The 18,968-nt window shown below is 43.1% G+C and overlaps 1 protein-coding gene across 3 annotated transcripts in view; it reads left to right on the top strand.

Moving 5' to 3' along the window:
- Positions 1–18,968, top strand: part of LOC132830496 (collagen alpha-1(XXVI) chain-like) — a 369,329-nt gene that overhangs the window by 177,706 nt on the left and 172,655 nt on the right. For all 3 annotated transcript variants that reach the window (XM_060848255.1, XM_060848253.1, XM_060848254.1), the window contains exon 2: positions 18,683–18,805. In XM_060848255.1, the coding sequence (XP_060704238.1) occupies positions 18,683–18,805 (123 nt within the window). The remainder of the gene's footprint in view (positions 1–18,682; positions 18,806–18,968) is intronic.

Raw genomic sequence — 18,968 nt, 5'->3', positions numbered from 1 at the left:
ACATTCTGATGTGTCTTGCAATGGTTGCCATGACAGGGTTGTATGGTGTTGTGGTTGATGTTGTCCTGAAGGCTGGGCAGTTTGCTGTGAAGGATCATCTGTTTGAGGTTTGGCGGTTGTTTAAAGGCGGGAAGTGGAAGCGTAGGGAAGGACTTTTGCTATAAATTCTGTGTCCTATGCCCTGCCCCATCAACTACCTGATGAAGGAGCAGCACTCTGACGGCTTCTACTTACAAATAAACCTGTTGGACCAATACCTGATGTTGTGTGATTTTATACTTTGTCCACCCCAATTCAAAACGGGCACCTCCATATCATGGCTTATTCACTGAAGCAATAGAACAGTTAGATCTCTGCCACTCCCATTGTTACTTATTGTTACAAATGAGAAGAACACCAGAGATAGACACAGGATAGGCAATTTTGCCTGTCAAAATTATTCCACCATTTGGTACGATCTCAAACTTCAGCCCATGTTCCCACTTCTCCTCATGTCCCTTGTACCCAGATTGGTACATTTCTGTTTTAGCTTGAGTTTTCTCTTCAGATTACTATATCCACCTTTACTATAAGAACTTATGACTATAAGAAATAGGAACAGAAGGAGGCCATTTGGCCCTTGACCCTGCTCCACCATTGAATAAGGTCATGGCAGATCTGACATTCGTCATGTCCACTTTCCTGCCCTTTCCCATACCACGTGATTCCCTGACTGATCAAGAATCTATCTCAGCCTTAAATATACCCAAGGACTCTTTTCCCATAGCTCTCTGCGGCAAGGATTTCTAAAGACCATCTGAGAGAAGAAACTTCGCCCTATCTCAGTCTTAAATTGGCATCCCTTTATTCTCAGATTATGCCCTCTGGTCCTAAACACCCGTGAAGGGAAACATTCTGTCGGCATTGACCCTTTCAGCGGAGGTATTATTGCTGGACTGCTAATCCAGGGACCCAAGTAATGTTTTGGGGATGGAGGTTCAAACCCTGCCATGGCAGATGGTAGAATTTGCGTTCAATGAATTTCTGGAATTAAGAGTGTAATGATGACCATAAATCCATTGTTGATTATTGGAAAAACCCATCTGGTTCACTAATGTTCTTTAGGAAAAGGAAACTGCTATCCTTATCTGGTCTGGCCTACATGTGACTCCAGACCCACAGCAATGTGGTTGATTCTTAACTGCCATCTGGGCAATTAGGGATGGGCAATAAATGCTAACCTCACCAGCGTGGCTCCTCATCCCATGAATGACTGAAAAAAGCATTCTTTAAGAATCCAATATGTTTCGGTGAGATCACCTCTCATTCTTCTATATTGCAATGAATGGAGTCCTTTTTTAGTTTAAAACCTTTTCCACAGTGCCATTTATGATATTCCAGGACACTGATCCCAGCCAAGTCTATTCCAGTGAAACAGCTCCTTCTTTCCTGAGAACTAGAACTGGTGTCCCTTGGATGAAACTACTTCTTTTCACAAGAATCTTTAAGCCACATTTTTGATTCTTCAGTTTGCTTTATCCTATGCCAATTGGCACACAAATCTGGGAAGAATCCAGGGAATCTTTGAGGTTAATTTGGGTGCTAATTCCTCAAACTTTCTCCGTAAAACCATGTTTCTAGTTTGATGTATGCCTGTATTTCCTAGGTAGACAGAAACACCTGGACCTCTCCTTCCCAATTCAAATTTGTCTCCAGCCAGCGGCACGGTAGCACAGTGGTTAGCACTGCTGCCTCACAGTGCCAGAGACCCAGGTTCAATTCCTGCCTCAGGCCACTTGTCTATGTGGAGTTTGCACATTCTACCCGTGTCTGCGTGGATTTCCTCCGGATGCTCCAGTTTCCTCCCACAGTCCAAAAACGTGCAGGTTAGGTGAAATGGCCGAGCTAAATTGCCCATAGTGTTAGGAGAAGAATGGTCTGGATGGGTTGTTCTTTGGAGGGTCGATGTGGACTTGTTGGGCAGAAGGGTCTGTTTCTAAGTCTAAACGGTGGTTATTCAGTCCATTCAATCCGTGCTGGTCTTCTGAAGAGCAATCCAGTCAGTCCCACTTCCTTGCACTCTCCAGGTTTATTTCCCTCAGGTGACCATCCAATTTCCTTTTGAAATCATTAATTGTTCTGCCTTCCAACCACCCCTCCCTGCCCTAATCTCTTCTTCCTTCATACCTCCTACCCCACCTGGATCCTCTCGCCTCCCCTGGGTCAGTGTTCCCTTGGCTGGAGCCTCCATTCCACTCCCCTGGATCAGTAGTTCCTGGTTCTGGCTTTTCTGCTGACTCCATAGAATCGTTACAGAAAAGCTGAATAGTTTTCTGGTGAGCTCACTGTTCTGCTTTTCACTAATCCAGAGCGAGAATTTTCAATCTGCTTCATGTTTTCCATACCTTTCAGTCAGACTGGTTCACACCTGATGCTGTTCTGAATGCTGAAGTTAAACCCTCAGTGAAATAGGGAATTGAAAGAACTTGCTAAAGCTTGTGGGAATACAGGGAAAGAAAACACATGTTCCAGACATCCTGTTCCTTTTCAACTCTGGGGAGGACAAGTAACAGATGGAAAGCTGCTTACTAGGAGCACAAGATTTTTCTTTATAAAATGGGAATCCTGTGGGATAATCCCAAAAGATAAGAGGTAGCTCGATAGAGAGAGTGTGCTGGTAATTTAGTGCTTCTCTAAACTGCTGTGAATTTGTCAGAGTGACTGACTGTCTTTCTGGCATTTAGTTTTGTAAACTGAACAGTGGTCACGTTTTAAAAATGGGAATCTGACTCCAAAATAATTTCTGGGCTGTTACTCCATACCCCCCAACATTTTTTTAAAATGCTAATGTGGCAGTTGCACCAGAGGTGAGCTCAGTGACTGATTCCGTGACACTGAACCTGTCCCAATGTTAGGGACCGCCTGCCTGATGCCATCACTGGTCTCTATCATGGAAAATAAAGTATTTAACAAACTGAAGGGACTAAAGGCAGACAACTTGCAACAGAGATAGTGGAGGCATTCATTGAAATATTCCAGAATCTACCAGTTTTCCAGCAGATTGCAAAATCCAAGAATCCTCAGTGCTGGGGAAACAGTCAGCAATTCTGAAGGATAGAATTAATCTGCATTCGGGAGAGACAGAGATTAATCAAGGACTGTCAGCATCATTTTGTTAAGAGAAGGTCACGTCTGACCAATTTGACTGGATTTTTTAAAGATTTGACCAGGTGTAATCAATTTGGACTTCGGCAAGATCCCACATGGGAGACTGATAGAAAAGTTAAGAGCCCAGAGGATTCAAAGAAACTTGACAATTGGCTGAGTGTCAGGAAGCAGAGGATGATATTTGAAGGATGTTTTTATGACTGGAAGCCTGTGTCCAGTGGGACTCCACAGGGGACAGTTTTGGTGCCTTTGATGTTTGACTTGATCAGTAGTAGTTGATGATACAAAAATTGAAGGGGTGGAAAATAGTGAGGAGGATAGTCTTAGATTACAGGAGGATATGGACGGAGTGGCAAATGGAATTCAATCTGGATAAATGTGAGATGATGTACTTGGGCAGGACAAATAAGGCATGGGAATACACGATAAACAGTCAGATCCTGGGGAGCACTGAAGATCAAAGGGACCTTGGTGTACATGTACATTGGTCCCTTAAGATATCAGGACAGGTGGATAAAGGAGTTAAGGCTTGATTAGTTGTGGCATAGAATTTAAGAGCAGGGAGGTCTAGCATTGACAGTGAGAGTATTGTGTACAGTTCTGGAATCCTCATTATCACATTGGAGAAGGTATAAAGAGATTAACCAGGATGTTGCTTGGGCTGGAGAGTTTCAGTAATGGAGAGAGATTGGACCAACTGAGGTTATTTTCCTGAAAGCAGAGGAGCTAGTGGGGGACATGATTGTACTGCACTTTGGGAGATCAAATGTTAAGGAAACGTATAATGGCGGAATGCTGAAAGCATTAATGTACAGAAGGAGCTTGAGGTTCAAGTCCATAGCTCCCTGAAAGTGGCTGCACAAGTGGATAGGATAGTAAAGAAAGCATATTGCCGTGCTTGCCTTTATTGGCTGGGGAATTGAGTTCAAGTGTCAGGATGTCTGATAGGAGTCTGAAATGTGCTGCCAGGGGTGGTGGTGGAGACAGATACCATACGGATATTTAAGGCACTTTTAGAGAAATCCATGATTATTCAAAAAATGGAGGGATATGGACCAAGGGCAGGCAGAAGGGATTCACTTAATTTGGTGTCATGTTTGTCAGCATCATTGGCCAAACAACCCACTTCCATTCTGTACTCTTCTATGTTCTATAAAATAATGAGGGAGTGTAGATAGGAAGAAACATTCCATTTGATGGAGGGATCAATAACTAGGGAGCATAGATATATGGTAAGGGGCAGGAGGTTTGGAGACGATGTGAGGAAAAACTATTTCAGTCAAAGGGTGGGGAGAATCTGGAACTCACTGCGTGTAAGAGTGGTAGAAGCAGAAACCTTAATAACATTGAAATAGTCTTTAGATATATACTAGTGATGTCAAGGCATACAAATCTATAGGCAAAGTACTGGAAAATGAGATTAGAATAGTTAAGTGGTTGTTAAGCATGAAGGGGATGGGTGGAAGGGCCTTTTTCTGTGCTGTAGATCTCTAACTCTGAATTGAAAATCATTACTGTGCTGCCCCTGTTTATAAAGGGAAGGAGACAGAAAGCAGGAAACCGTAGGCCAGTTAACCTGACATTTGTCATTGCAAAAATTGCTAGAATCCAGTTGTTAAGGAAGAAATAACAGGAAATGTAGGTATTTCAACAGATCAAATAGGGTCAACATTGTTTTGTGAAAGAGAAATCATGTTTGACAAATTTGTCTGACTTTCTTAATATATCAAATAGAATTGATAAAGGGCAACTGGTCAGAAGTGGTGTATTGGAATTCCAGAAGTCATTCAAGAAGGTGCCTATAAAAGCACAAGATGGAGGACCATGGTATGGTAACAATGTATTATCATAGATTAAGAATTTCCTATTCCTTGGATGCTGCCTAACCTGCTGTGCTTTAACCAGCAACACATTTTCAACTGTGATCTCCAGCATCTGCAGACCTCACTTTTTACCCGTAGATTAAGAATTGGTTAACACATTCACATCCTATGTCTTCTGCTCTTATGTAAATGCCAATCATTACTTGGAAACTATTTTCATAATGGTCAATGGAGAGTAGAGCTCCTGTATCCTCTGGTATACCCACAGGCCATTGGTAGCAGGTAGCCATTGACTCTGTCAAGCTCCTTCAGAATCTGACCTGTTTCAAAAAGCTCACCTCTCATTCTTCCAAACTCCAAGGAGGAGGGGCCCCACTTACCCAGCTTTTCTGCCGAAAACCACCCTCTCACCCTCTCATAGGCTTATACCCCATCACACACATACTTTACCAAGCTTCCACACACATATACACTCTCTCACATGCACTCACACCCACACGCACACACTCACTCTGTCTCTCCTGTATGCACACACATATAAGTTTATGGGGTGAATCTATATTTGCAGAATTATGTTATTTTGCTCAAAAAATTCATAACCTACAGTCAAGCCATATAAGATTCTGTCATCCATGTAAAATTCTGTAAATCCCCTTTAAGAAATAGAACCAGTCTGACTCAAGATTGGGACACAGACAAACTTTAACCTCGCAACTTTGTGCATTTTCTGAACTGAGATGACACATTTTGTTGGAAAACCTGAAGTTATCTTGAGAATGTGACTTAAAAGGAGTTCTAAGATTTACAAATTAATGAATCAAAGCTAGCAAAATCATTCTCCAAGATGAAAGACTTAAGCTAATTTTAATACATTGCAGTTGCATGACACCGTAACCCTTTTGCTATAAATTCTGTGCATTATAGTCCTGTTCCACAACCACCTGATGAAGGAACAGCACTCTGAAAGCTAGTGCTTCCAATTAAACCTTTTGGACTATAATCTGGTGTTGTGTGATTTTTAACTTCGTCCACCCCAGTCCAATACCAGCACATCTCCACATCATGGGTCTCATGATCCTACACACTCTCCTACACTCTAAAGAAAATGTCCACGTTTGTCCAACCTCTCTCTATAACCCAGACCATTGAGTCCAGGCAACAGCTTCGTAAATTTCTTCTGTACTCTTTCCAGTTTAATAACATCTTTCCTGTAACAAGGTGACAAAAACTGAACATAATACTCCAAGTGCGGCCTCACCAATGTCCTGTACAACTGCAACATAAGTTCCTAACGTTTATACTCAATGTCCTGACTGATGAAGGTCACTGTGTCAAAAGCCTTCTTCATTGCCCTGTCTACCTGTGACTCCACTTTCAGAGAACCGTGCACTTGAACTCCAAGATCTCTCTGTTCCTCTACACTCCTTAAGGTCCTACTGCTCACCATGAAACTCCTGCCTTGATTTGACATTCCAAAATGCAAGACCTTTTCAATATTAAACTCCATTTGCCACTTCTGAGCCCACTTCCCCAGCTGATCAAGGTCCTGCTGCAATTTCTGATAATTTTCCTCACCGTCCATGATACCACCTATTTTAGTGTCATCTGCAAACTTACTAATCATGCCTTGTATATTCTCATCCAAATCATTGATACAGATAACAAACAGTCATGGGCCCAGCACTGACTCCTGAGGCACTCCACTAGTTAAAGGCATCCAATCCGACAAGCATCCTTCCCTACCCTCTGCTTCCTGCCATCAAGCTAATTGTGTATCCAATTTGCCAGCTTACCCGATCTAACCTTCCAGAGCAGCCTACCAGTTAGAACCTTATCCAAGGCTTTACGGAAATCCATATAGACTATGTCTACCGCCCTGCCCTCGTTAATCTTCCTGGTCACTTCTTCAAGGAACTCAAACAAATTTATGAGGCATGATATCCCACTCACAAAGCCATGCTGACTACGTCTAATCAAACCCTCTCTTTCCAAATGCATGTATATCTTATCTCACAGAATCTTCTCATGTAATTTACTCACCACAGTTGTTAGGCTTCCTGGTCTACAGTTCCCAGGTTTTTCTTTGTAGCTCCTCTTGAATAAGGGCACAACATTCGCCATCCTCCAGTCTTCAGACCTCACCTGTGGCTAACAATGATTCAAAAATATTAATCAAGGTCCCCCAAATTTCTTCTCTAGCCTCTTTCAGTGTTCTTGGATAGAAATGGTTAGGACCAGGAGATTTCTCCATCTTCATATATTCTAATACACCCAACACCACCTCTACCATGAGTCCCCAAGATATCACCACTGACTTATCAAGTTCCCAAGTCTTCTTATCTTTCTCCATGGTGAACACAGAGGAGAAATATTCATTGACGCCCTCACCCATCTCCTGTGGTTCTACACCATCACATTCACTTTGGTCCTCGAGGGGCCCTATTCTCTCTTTAGTTATTCTTTTTCCTTTAATATCATTAAAGGTGGACATTTGGATTCACCCTAACCATCTCAGCCAAGGCTATCTGATGCCCCCTCCTGACTTCCTTCTTCAATAAACTCCTATATCCCCCATATACCTCCAGGGATTTCCTTGACCCAGCTACCTATAGCTGAGCTATGCCTCCTTTTTTCTGGTCAAAGCCTCAATCTCTCTTGTTGTCCAGGGTTCCTTATTCCTGCCAACCTTGCCCTTCACCCTCACAGGAACATACAGACCTTGAACTCTAGCTATCTCAGTTTTAAAGGCCTCCCACTTGCCAGACGTCCCTTTGCCTGCAAACAAACTACTCCAATCAACCCTTGCAAGCTCCTGTCTAATTCCACCAAAATTTGCCTTGTCCCAGTTTAGAACTTGAACCTGTGGACCAGTGTTGTCCCTTTCCATAACTATTTTAAAATGAATAGAACTGTGGTTACTGGTCCCAAACTGCTCCCCCATTGTCACCTTCATCACCTGTCCTGCCCTATTTCCAACAGGAGGTAGAGTTTTGCCCCTTCCTGAGTAGGACTGTGTATATATTGCTTGAGGAAACTTTCCTGAATGCACAAATTCCTCCCCAGCTAAACCCTTAATGCTCTGGCAGTCCCAGTGTATGTTAGGAAAATTAATCCCCTACAATGACAACCCTATTGCTCCTGCAAGTCTCCCCAATCTCCCCACATGTTTGTTCCTCTAATTCTCATTAACTATTTGGGGGCCTATAGTACAATTCCAATAATATCACCATCCCCTTCTTGTTTCTTAGCTCTACCAAGAAAGCCTCACTGGATGATCCTTCAGTTATTTTATCTATGGTTACTGCTGGGATACTCGCCTTAATCAAAAATACCACTCCCCCTCCCCTCTTTCCACCACCTCTGTCCTGACTAAAGCATGTGTACCCTGGCACATTAAGCCACCCGTCCTGTCTTTCCCTAACCCATGTATCTTTAATGGCTATACTATCCCAGTCCCACGTGCCTATCCATACTCTGAGTTCATCGGCCTTATCTGTCAGCCCTCTTGCATTGAAATAGATGCAATTTAATCCAACAGGCATTCTTTGCTCTCTGTCATGTTCCAGCCTGACCTGTCTCATCCCTGCAGTTGAGGATTCCATCCCCCTACCAATCTAATTTAAATCCTAGCAAACCTGGTCCCCCTCCAGTTCAGGTGCAACCTGTCCCTCTTGGACAGGTCACCTCTGCCCCAAAAATCATCCCAATTGTCTAAAAATCTGAATCTCTGCTCCCTGCCCAATTCTTTAACCATGCAGTCATCTGCCACATTGTCCTCTACTTACTCTCACTAACATAGAGTAAAACCAGAAAGAGCCAGAGAGACTCGGCAGATCTGGCAGCCTCTGTGGAGAGATGATGTGGAGATGCTGGTGTTGGACTGGGGTGTACAAAGTTAACAATCACACAACACCAGGTTATAGTCCAATAGGTTTGTTTGGAAGCACTAGCTTTCGGAGCGCTGCTTCTTCATCAGCTTGCTGTGGAGCAGGATGATAAGACACAGATTTCTAGCAAAAGATCACAACTGAAATTATATATAGAATAAATCTAGATTGCTGGAGAGAGAGAGAGAGAGAGAGTGTGTGCATGAGTGTGATGGAGTATAAGCCTGTGAGAGGGTGTGTGCACGGTGTGAGTATGAGGGGTGTATGTGAATGTGTCTGAAGGAGAGCGTGTTTACAAGAGGAGGTCTGCATTAATGTGAGAATATGTAAGATTGTGTGTGTGTGAGAGAGAGTTTATAGTGTAGTGAGATCACCTGTAGTGTGACATTAACCCAAGGTTCCGGTTGAGGCCATTCTCATGGGGACTTTAACTCAGAAAAGACTTACAAGGATGTTGCCAGAGTCGGGGGTTTGAGCTATATGGAGTCAGAGGTCACCCCTTAGCATCGACACTCCAGGGGAAAACAGCCCCAGCCAATTCAGCCTCTCCCTATAGCTTAAACCCTCCAACCCAGTCAACATCGTTGTAAATCTTTCCTGAGTTCAAGTTTCACAATATCCTACCTAGAGGAGGGAGATCAGAATTGCACATAATATTCCATAAGTCACAACATGACCTCCCAACTCCTGTACTCAATATGCTGAACGATAAAGGAAAGCATACCAAACACCTTCTTCACTTATCCTATCTACCTGTGACTCCACTTTCAAGGAGCTATGAACCTGCATTCCAAGGTCTCTTTTTTTCAGCAACACTGCCTAGGACCTTACCATGAAGTGTATAAGTCCTTCCCTGATCTGCCTTTTCAAAATGCAGCACCTCACATTTATCTGAATTAAACTCCATCTGCCACTTCTCAGCCCATTGCCCATCTGATCAAGATCCTGTTGTAATCGGAGGTAACCTTCTTCGCTGTCCACTACACCTCCAATTTTGGTGTCATCTGCAAACTTACTAACTGTACCTCCAATGTTCACATCCAAATCATTTATATAAATTATGATAAGTAGTAGACCCAGCACCAATCCTTGTGATGAGACAGGAGGATGAGCAGAGATTGTAATTTAACAAGAACATGGACTATGGATCAGGATGGGAAAAATCACAAGAAGTAGCACCCCTTATTGTTGAGATGTTTTATTGACAACAGACAAATTTAAGGATACAGGTAGTTCTTCTATAATGTGATGGTTGCATTCTTGTGCAAAACCGCATTATAGAAAAATTGCACCTTAGAAACAGTGCTTAAAGGGTTCACAATATAATCACATTAGAGCCAATATTTTAAACATTTGCGCTTTAGAATCAATGTCCCCAATTCGCCAATTGTGTTACAGCAAATTCACATTAACAAAACATAGAACATAGAACATAGAACAGTACAGCACAGTACAGGCCCTTCGGCCCTCGATGTTGTGCTGACCATTTATCCTACTCTAAGATCAAACTAACCTATGTACCATTAATTTTACTATCATCCATTTGCCTATCCAAGAGTCGCTTAAATGTCCCTAATGTCTCTGACTCTGCGCCCACTGCTGGCAGTGCATTCCACACACCCAACTCTCTCTGTGTAAAGAACCTACCGCTGACATCTCCCCTAGACATTCTTCTAAATACCTTCAAGTTTTGGCCACTGTGATAGCCATTTCTGGGAAAAAGTCTCTGGCTATCCACTCTATCTATGCCTCTCATCAGCTTGTACACCTCTATCCAATCACCTCTCTTTCTTCCGTTACTTTAATGAGAAAACCCCTAGCTCTCTCAATCTTTCTTAATAAGACATGCTCTCCAGTCCAAGCAGCATCCTGGTAAAGCTCCTCTGCACCGTCTGTAGAGCTCCACAACCTTCCTATAATGAGGCAATCAGAACTGAACACAATATTCCAAGTGTGGTTTAACCAGGGCTTTATACAGCTGCAGCCTAACCTCGCAGCTCTTAAAACTCAATCCTCCTGCTAATGAAAACCAACACACCATATGCTTTCTTAATAACCCTATCAACATGGGTGGCAACTTCGAGGGATCTATGGACAATGGACCCCAAGAACTCTCTGTTCCTCCACACTGCCAAGAATCCTGCCTTTAACCATGTATTCTGCATTCAAATTTGACCTTCCAAAATGAATCACTTCACACTTGTCCAGGTTGAACTCCATCTGCCACTTCTCAGCACAGCTCTGCATTCTGTCAAAGTCCTGTTGCAACCTACTACAGCCCTCCACACTATCCACAACTCCTCCAAACCTATTCACCCATCCTTTGACGACCTCATCCAAGTCATTTATAAAAGTCACAAAGAGCAGAGGTTCCAGAACAGATCCCTGTGGAACACACTGGTCACCAAGCTCCAGGTTGAATACTTTCCATCTACTACCACCTTCTGTCTTCTATGGACCAGACAATTCTGTGCCATACAGGCAGGTTTCCCTGTATCCCATGCCTCCTTACTTTCTGAATGAACCTTATTAAACACCTTGCTGAAATTCATGTACACCATATGCATTGCTCTATCTTCATCAAAGTGTTTTGTCACATCCTCAAAGAATTCAATAAGGTTTGTAAGGCATGACCTGCCTCTCTCAAAGCCATGCTCACTATCTCTAATTAAGCTATGCGTTTCCAAATAATCATGAATCAGGTCTCTCAGAATCCTCTCCAATAATTTGCCCACCATCGATGTAAAATTGACTGATCTGTAATTCCCAGGATTATTCCTATTCCCTTTCTTGAACAAGGGAATAACATTTGCCACTCTCCAGTCATCTGGTACTATTCTAGTGGACAGTGAGGATTCAAAGATCATTGCTAAAAGCACAGAAATCTCTTCCCTCGCTTCCTGTAGTAACCTTGCTTACATCCCATCTGGCCTAGGGGACTTATCTATCCTTGTGTTTTACAAAATTTTCAGCACACCCCCCCCTTCTTAACATCAACCTGTTTGAGCAGATCAGCCTGGTTCACGCTGTCCTCAAAACAACAAGGTCCCTCTCACTAGTGAATACTAAAGCAAAGTATTTATTAAGGACCTTCCATGTCTCCTCTGACTCCAGGCAGAAGTTCCCTCCATTATCCCTGGTCGACCCTACCCTCACTGGCTATCCTGTTGTTCCTCACTTAAGTGTAGAATGCCTCAGGGTTTTCCTTAATCTTACCCACCAAGACTTTTTCATATCCCCTTCTTACTCTTCTAAGTCCATACTTGAGTTCCTGCTTGGGTACCTTACAACCCTCTACAGCCCTGTCTGACCTTGCTTCTTCAACCTTCAGTAAGCTTCCTTCTTCCTCTTAACTGGATGTTCCACATCTCTTATCGCCTAAGGTTCCTTCACCTTCCCATCCCTTCCTTGCCTCAGAAGGACAAACCCAATCAGCATTTGCAGCACATTTCTGTCATGCATTTCCCTGAGAATATCTGTTCCCAATTATGCTCCACAGTTCCTGCCTAATAGCATTGTAATTCTCCCTCCCCTAATTACATACTTTTCCACACTGTCTGGTCCTATCCCTCTCCATGACTATCATAAAGGTTTGGGAGTTGTGGTCACAGTCACTGAAATGCTCTCCTATCAAAAGATCTGCCACCTGACCTGATTCATTGCCAAGCACCAAATCCAATATGGCTTCCCCTCTAGTTGGCCTAGCGGCATATTGAGTCAGGAATCCTTCCTGGACACACCTGACAAAAACTGCTCCATCCAAATTATTTGAACTAAGGAGATTAAGTTGAAGTCTGCCATGACAACAACCTGTTACTTTTGCACATTTCAAAATTTGCCTCCTAATCTACTTCTCTGTGTCTCTGTTGCTATTGGGGAGTCTGTAGAAAACTCCCAATGCTCCTGTTCTGTTTCTGACTTTCACCCATACTGGCTCTGTAGACAAACCCTCTGTGATGACCTCCTTCTCTGCAGCTATGATACTATTCCTGATTAGCAATGCCACTCCCCAAACTCTTTTACCTTCCTTCCTATTCCTTTTGAAACATTTGAATCCTGGAATATCCAACAACCATTCCTCCTCCTGTAATGGCCACAACATCACAGTTCCAAGTACTGATCCATGCTCTTAGTTCATCACCCTTATTCCTAACACTTGTTGCGTTAACATAGACACACAGCAACTCATCACACTGACTGCAACTTTACCCTATCAACTCTCTACCTATCTTCACAGACTCTCTGCACACTGTATCTGCCTGTTTACCACCTACCCCATCTTCTGATCCATAGCTCTGGTTCCTATTCCCCGGACAAACTTAATTGAAGCCTCCCAAAGAGCTTTTGGAAACCTCCTTCCCAGGATATTGGTGCTTCTTCAGTTCAGGTGCAACCCATCCTCCTTGTACAAGTCCCACCCTCCCCAGAAGGTAACCCTTTTATCCATGTATCTGAAGCCCTCCCTCCTACACAAGCCCTGCAGCCAAGTGTTAACTGCACTTGCTCTCTGTGCCTAGCCTCACTAACTCATGGTGGTAGCAATCCTGAGATTACTACTCTGCCCCCATCCATTCTGAGCCACAGAGCCAGCTCAGTCCAGACAGTTGGCCGCTGTGCCTTTCCCCAGGTAGGTTGCTCCCCCCCCAACCCCCAACCCCCGACCCCTGTAACAGTATCCAAAATGGTATACAGTACTTATTATTGAGGGGAAAGGCCACAGGGGGTCCCTGCACTGTCTGCCTATTCCCTTTCCCTCTCCTTACGGTCACCCAGCTACCTTTATCCTGTAACGTAGGTGTGACTGCCTCATTATAACCCCTCTATAATATCCCCCCAACCTCCCAAATGATCCAAAGTTCATCTAGTTCCAACTCCAGTTCCCTAATGTAGTCTGTGAGGAGCTGAATTTGGGTGCATTTCTCCTAGGGGCACAAATGGTGACGCTGACCTCCACATCCTGCAGGAGGAGCATGCAACTGCCGTAGTTTCCATCCCTTCTGCTCTAAATTGCCAAAAGAGATTAAAAAGCAATCTTATCTTCCTAACCCTCCAGACAGAGTCTTTTTGTTGTGGTTAGTGGAGGAGAACAGGTGAGTGACACTGCATGTGTAGTGTTTTGGACTTAACCACTGCCTGAATATATTAGTTCATGTACGCAGCCGTCCCTGGGTCTGCTTCTGCTCCTGTTCAGCCTTTGCTCTACTGATTCATGAGGTAAATATTCAAATTTAACTTCCCTGCTGCCCCTTGGCTCACGCTCTCTTGACTCCCGCTGCTAAAAATGGAGAACAACCTATCGTTAATAAAGGATGCCAAACAAAAAGAGTTTGTGAAATTTGTATATACTGAGGTAACAGATGAGGGAAAGCTAGACTTATCACACAAGTGGATATGCACAGAAAACATGCTCCAGTTTGGAACGTATAAGGCAGACGCAGACTGGTGTCTTGAGATTTATAAGAGAAATTTGATCTATGTTTGAAACCACTTAAATAAGTATGCGATATACAAGGGAAGTTATGGAAATTTATTAAATGTGTTTTTGGGTTGAATAATGCAGTGAGGCTTTGGTATTTCTCAGTCTTGCTGAAAGTATATTGCATTCAGCTTAAAGCAGACCCAGCAATGTTCTATTGAGAAATTGGTAAGCCTCATTATAATGCTTGCCAATGATTTTCATGTTGTGGGGTGGGGGGGGAGTTCTATGGAATTTAAATGTGTGATGGATAAATTAAAAATGGAGTTTAGTATTTGAGCTTCTCCTTTGGGGGCCTTTTATATATAGGATCTGACACTAAAGAAAGTAAATCAGCAGTGACTTTGGAAAGTGTTGATCACATCCTAGTAAACCAGGTCAGATCAAGAACAGTTGAGAAGCTTGATTGTATAGTTCGACCTCGTTGTGCCCTGAGGTGAGACTTGGTAGCGGTTATGACGTAGTGGATATGAGTACTGTGATATACCTTACCTTACTGAGGACAGTTTGAAAGCAAATGTAATATCTCAGAAAAGAAATTCAGAAAAATGCCCACTCCTGTTTCCATCCTTGGGTGACCCAGAAAATATGAAGTTCGTCATTTTGATGGTGCTGAATGGTTGGTTCATTTGGTGCAATAGGATTTATCATATTGGTGGGTGGCACGGTGGCACAGTGGTTAGGACTGCTGCCTCATAGCGCCTGAGACCCGGGTTCAATACTTGCCTCAGGCGACTGACTGTGTGGAGTTTGCACATTCTCCCCGTGTCTGCGTGGGTTTCCTCTGGGTGCTCTGGTTTCCTCCCACAGTCCAAAGATGTGCAGGTCAGGTGAATTGGCCATGCTAAATTGCCCATAGTGTTAGGTAAGGGGTAAATGTAGGGGTATGGGTAGGTTGCATTTTGGCGGGTCAGTGTGGACTTGTTGGGCCGAAGGGCTTGTTCCACACTGTAATGTAATCTAATCTAATATTCTTGGAGGAAAATAATAGATATTGGCCTATAAAGCTAAGAAAGTAAACAGAGTAGATAAAAGTACTTTAGCCCGCTGAAACATTGGTCTTAGAAGAAGCTATAGATGCAATGGTGTGCTGTATTTATCCATACTCTGAAGGAGATCCAATGCAAAGCACAATCTAAAGAAGGTTTGATATTAGAATTTTATGTGGCTGTCCATTCCACTGACACAATGTACCTTTGACATCAAGTGATGCTGAGAAAAAGATTAACCTCACTCCCACAAAGGGAACATTAGGAAGTAATTAAAATCTGATTGAAGATTTGTAGCTCGGGTATCCGTTGTTGTGGTTCTGCTCGCCGAGCTGGAAGTTTTTGCTGCAAACGTTTCGTTCCCTGGCTAGGGAACATCATCAGTGCTGTTGGAGCCTCGTGTGAAGCGCTGCTTTGATGTTTCTTCCGGTATTTATATTGGTTTGTTCTTGCCGCTTCCGGGTGTCAGTTTCAGCTGCAGTGATTTGTATGTGGGGTCCAGGTCGATGTGTCTGTTGATGGATGTTCTTGCCGTTTCCGGGTGTCAGTTTCAGCTGTAGGAATACACACATAGACAAAGAAGAAACCATGGTATCATTCGACGTGACGGCACTGTTCACTTCAATTGACAAAACCCTAGCCAGAGAAACAATAGCCAACCTACTGGACATACATAACAGAACACAGGAGGCCGAACCTATCAACAAGGACGGCATACTTAAACTACTAGACCTGTGCCTCACCACACACTTTACATTCAACAATCAGATATACGAACAAATCAACGGAACACCCATGGGATCACCAATCTCGGGACTCATAGCAGAGGCAGTTATGCAAAGGTTAGAACATACAGCCATACCACAAATCCAACCCAAACTCTGGATCAGATATGTTGATGACACCTTTGTAATCATCAAAAACACAGATATAGAAAAAACACACCGAATCATCAACGCCACACTCACAGGAATCCAATTCACACGAGAAGAGGAAAAGGATAGCCAACTCCCATTCCTAGACGTGTTAGTAGAGAGAACACCCAACGGAGAATTCACCACAAGGGTACACAGGAAACCAACACACACAGACCAAGTCTTAAACTATGAAAGTAACCACCCCAACACACACAAACGAAGCTGCATCAGGACACTATTCAAAAGGGCCACAACACACTGCAGTACACCAGAACTGCGAAAAGAGGAAGAGGAACATCTATACAAGGTATTCGCCAAAAACGGATACCCACGCAACTTTATCACCAGATGCCTAAGAGATAGACCGAGGAACGAGGACATGCCACAACCAAAAGGACTAGCCACTCTACCATATGTCAGGAGCGTCTCAGAACTGACAGCCAGACTACTGCGACCCTTAGGACTCATAACAGCACACAAGCCAACATCCACGCTCAGACAACAACTCACTAGAACAAAGGACCCAATACCCAGCATGAGCCAAACTAACGTAGTTTACAAAATACCATGCAAGGACTGCACAAAACACTATATAGGACAAACAGGAAGACAGCTAACAATCCGCATCCATGAACATCAGCTAGCCACAAAACGACACGACCAGCTATCTCTAGTAGCCATACACTCAGACAACCAGCAACATGAATTTGACTGGGAAAACACCACTATCATAGGACAAGCCAGACAGAGAACAGCCAGAGAATTCCTAGAAGCATGGCATTCATCCCCAAACTCCATCAACAGACACATTGACCTGGACACCATATACAAACCACTACAGCTGAAACTGACACCCAGAAACGGCAAGAACATCCATCAACAGACACATCGACCTGGACCCCACATACAAATCACTGCAGCTGAAACTGACATCCGGGAGCGGCAAGAACAAACCAATATAAATACTGGAAGAAACATCAAAGCAGCGCTTCACACGAGGCTCCAACAGCACTGATGATGTTCCCTAGCCAGGGAACGAAACGTTTGCAGCAAAAACTTCCAGCTTGGTGAGCAGAACCACAACATTAGGAAGTAAAGAATCTGCTTGCTCCAATAAATTCTCTAAAATGGGTATTAGGTGTCATGAAGATTATAAGAACGTTTAAAAATCCATTTTTGTTCAGGTCACTTTCTGATTAAACATATTGGATTTTATGTTTGAAAGAAAGGGGTAGGGGAAGATTGATTGTATTACATGGAATGTGAAGGAAAGCATTCTGCTCATCTTTCATTGGTTTTGTAGGAGGATTTTTTGTGTCTTCAAAAGTCTTTTTCAGAAGAAGGAAATCTGTTAATAAGACGAGTAATTAAAGAGGTGTTTGGGGTTAATTGACTGAGCAGATATAAAGAAGGTATCATGGTCATATTACTGGACTGGTAATCCAGAGTCTCAGACTAAGGGCTTCTATGGCGAGTGGTAGTGTCTCTACCCCTGGATAAAGAGACCTGAGTTCAAGTCTCCATCTGCTCCAGAGACGTGTAATAACATCTCTGAACAGTAAATTAGAAAAATAGGGTAATAAGAAAAAGGAGCAGCTCACTGTCTTGCCTTTAACAGGCTCTACATTGTCAATTGACTCTGAATTGGAAACATGACTGATTTAAGGGTGGGGGATAACAGGTGAAAATGTGGGGCTTTGGTGGTGGAGAAAAAAAATATTCAGTTGTGTGTGAAAATTCAAAACTAAAGGGATTGCTAGATGGAAGGAGTTGTAAGAGTGAGTGGTTAATAAACTCTACTGACTCAGAAATGTGACTTGATTTCTGCCTGACTGGCTTGAATCTGTTTTGACCAATCTGAATGACATTCCTTAATGGCCAAATCTCCCTGTGTAAAACTTACAAGTGAATGTTATTCAGTTGCAGAATGTCAGTAACAAAAACAGAAATTGCTGGAAAAGCTCAGCAGGTCTGGCAGCATCTGTGGAGAGAAATCAGAGTTAATATTTCGGGTCTGGTGACCCTTCCTCAGAACTGTAGAATGTCAGTTTCTAGTTCAGGCGCAGTAAGCTGGATTGATTATTGATAATCTACCGAAATCAGAAAGCAGGTCTGATCATGACCCCCTGGTCAGTTTCTGTCTGCTGGAGTGAGAGAGTTTTAGCCTATAACATCAGGATGTTTTCAGCTCAACGGATTCACAGATCTGGAATGATACAATCTGATATTGTGATCTTTCTTTTTTAGGATAAATGTAAGACAGGATCTGAGGGAGAGACAGCCCATGAGTTACTCTGTAACATTTCTACGAAAATGTTGAATAGAATTTTAATCATTCAATCAGGAAGTGGTATAATGAGTTTGAGAGAATAAACAAATGGAGGAGAGTGTTTATTTGCTACTGATGACCATCATTAACTGGTGAATATTTATTTTCCTGCAGGAATTGGTGCCTGTACACTATCTCCAAGATTGTGTCTTGCCAAGTACAGAATGGATCGCAGACCCTGGTGCAGCGTGTTTACCAGAGCTGTCACTGGCCTGCACATTGCTCCAGTATGGTCAGGTAAGCGACATTGTTTGACCCTAGGGAGAATGTTGCACCCACTGACTGAACGAGGGACCACAAGGATGAAATCTTCTGGAGTTGGAATTCAGGCTTAAATGTGGCTGTAAAGTGACCTCCATTTATTCATATAAACTTCATGGTGTCATCAGTGTGTTTGCCC

Source organism: Hemiscyllium ocellatum, chromosome 31, assembly GCF_020745735.1.
Source record: "Hemiscyllium ocellatum isolate sHemOce1 chromosome 31, sHemOce1.pat.X.cur, whole genome shotgun sequence".
In the NCBI taxonomy this organism is placed as follows: Eukaryota; Metazoa; Chordata; class Chondrichthyes; order Orectolobiformes; family Hemiscylliidae; genus Hemiscyllium; species Hemiscyllium ocellatum.
The sequence above is the reverse complement of the archived record's forward strand: the minus strand, read 5'-3'. Positions and strand labels throughout refer to the sequence as shown.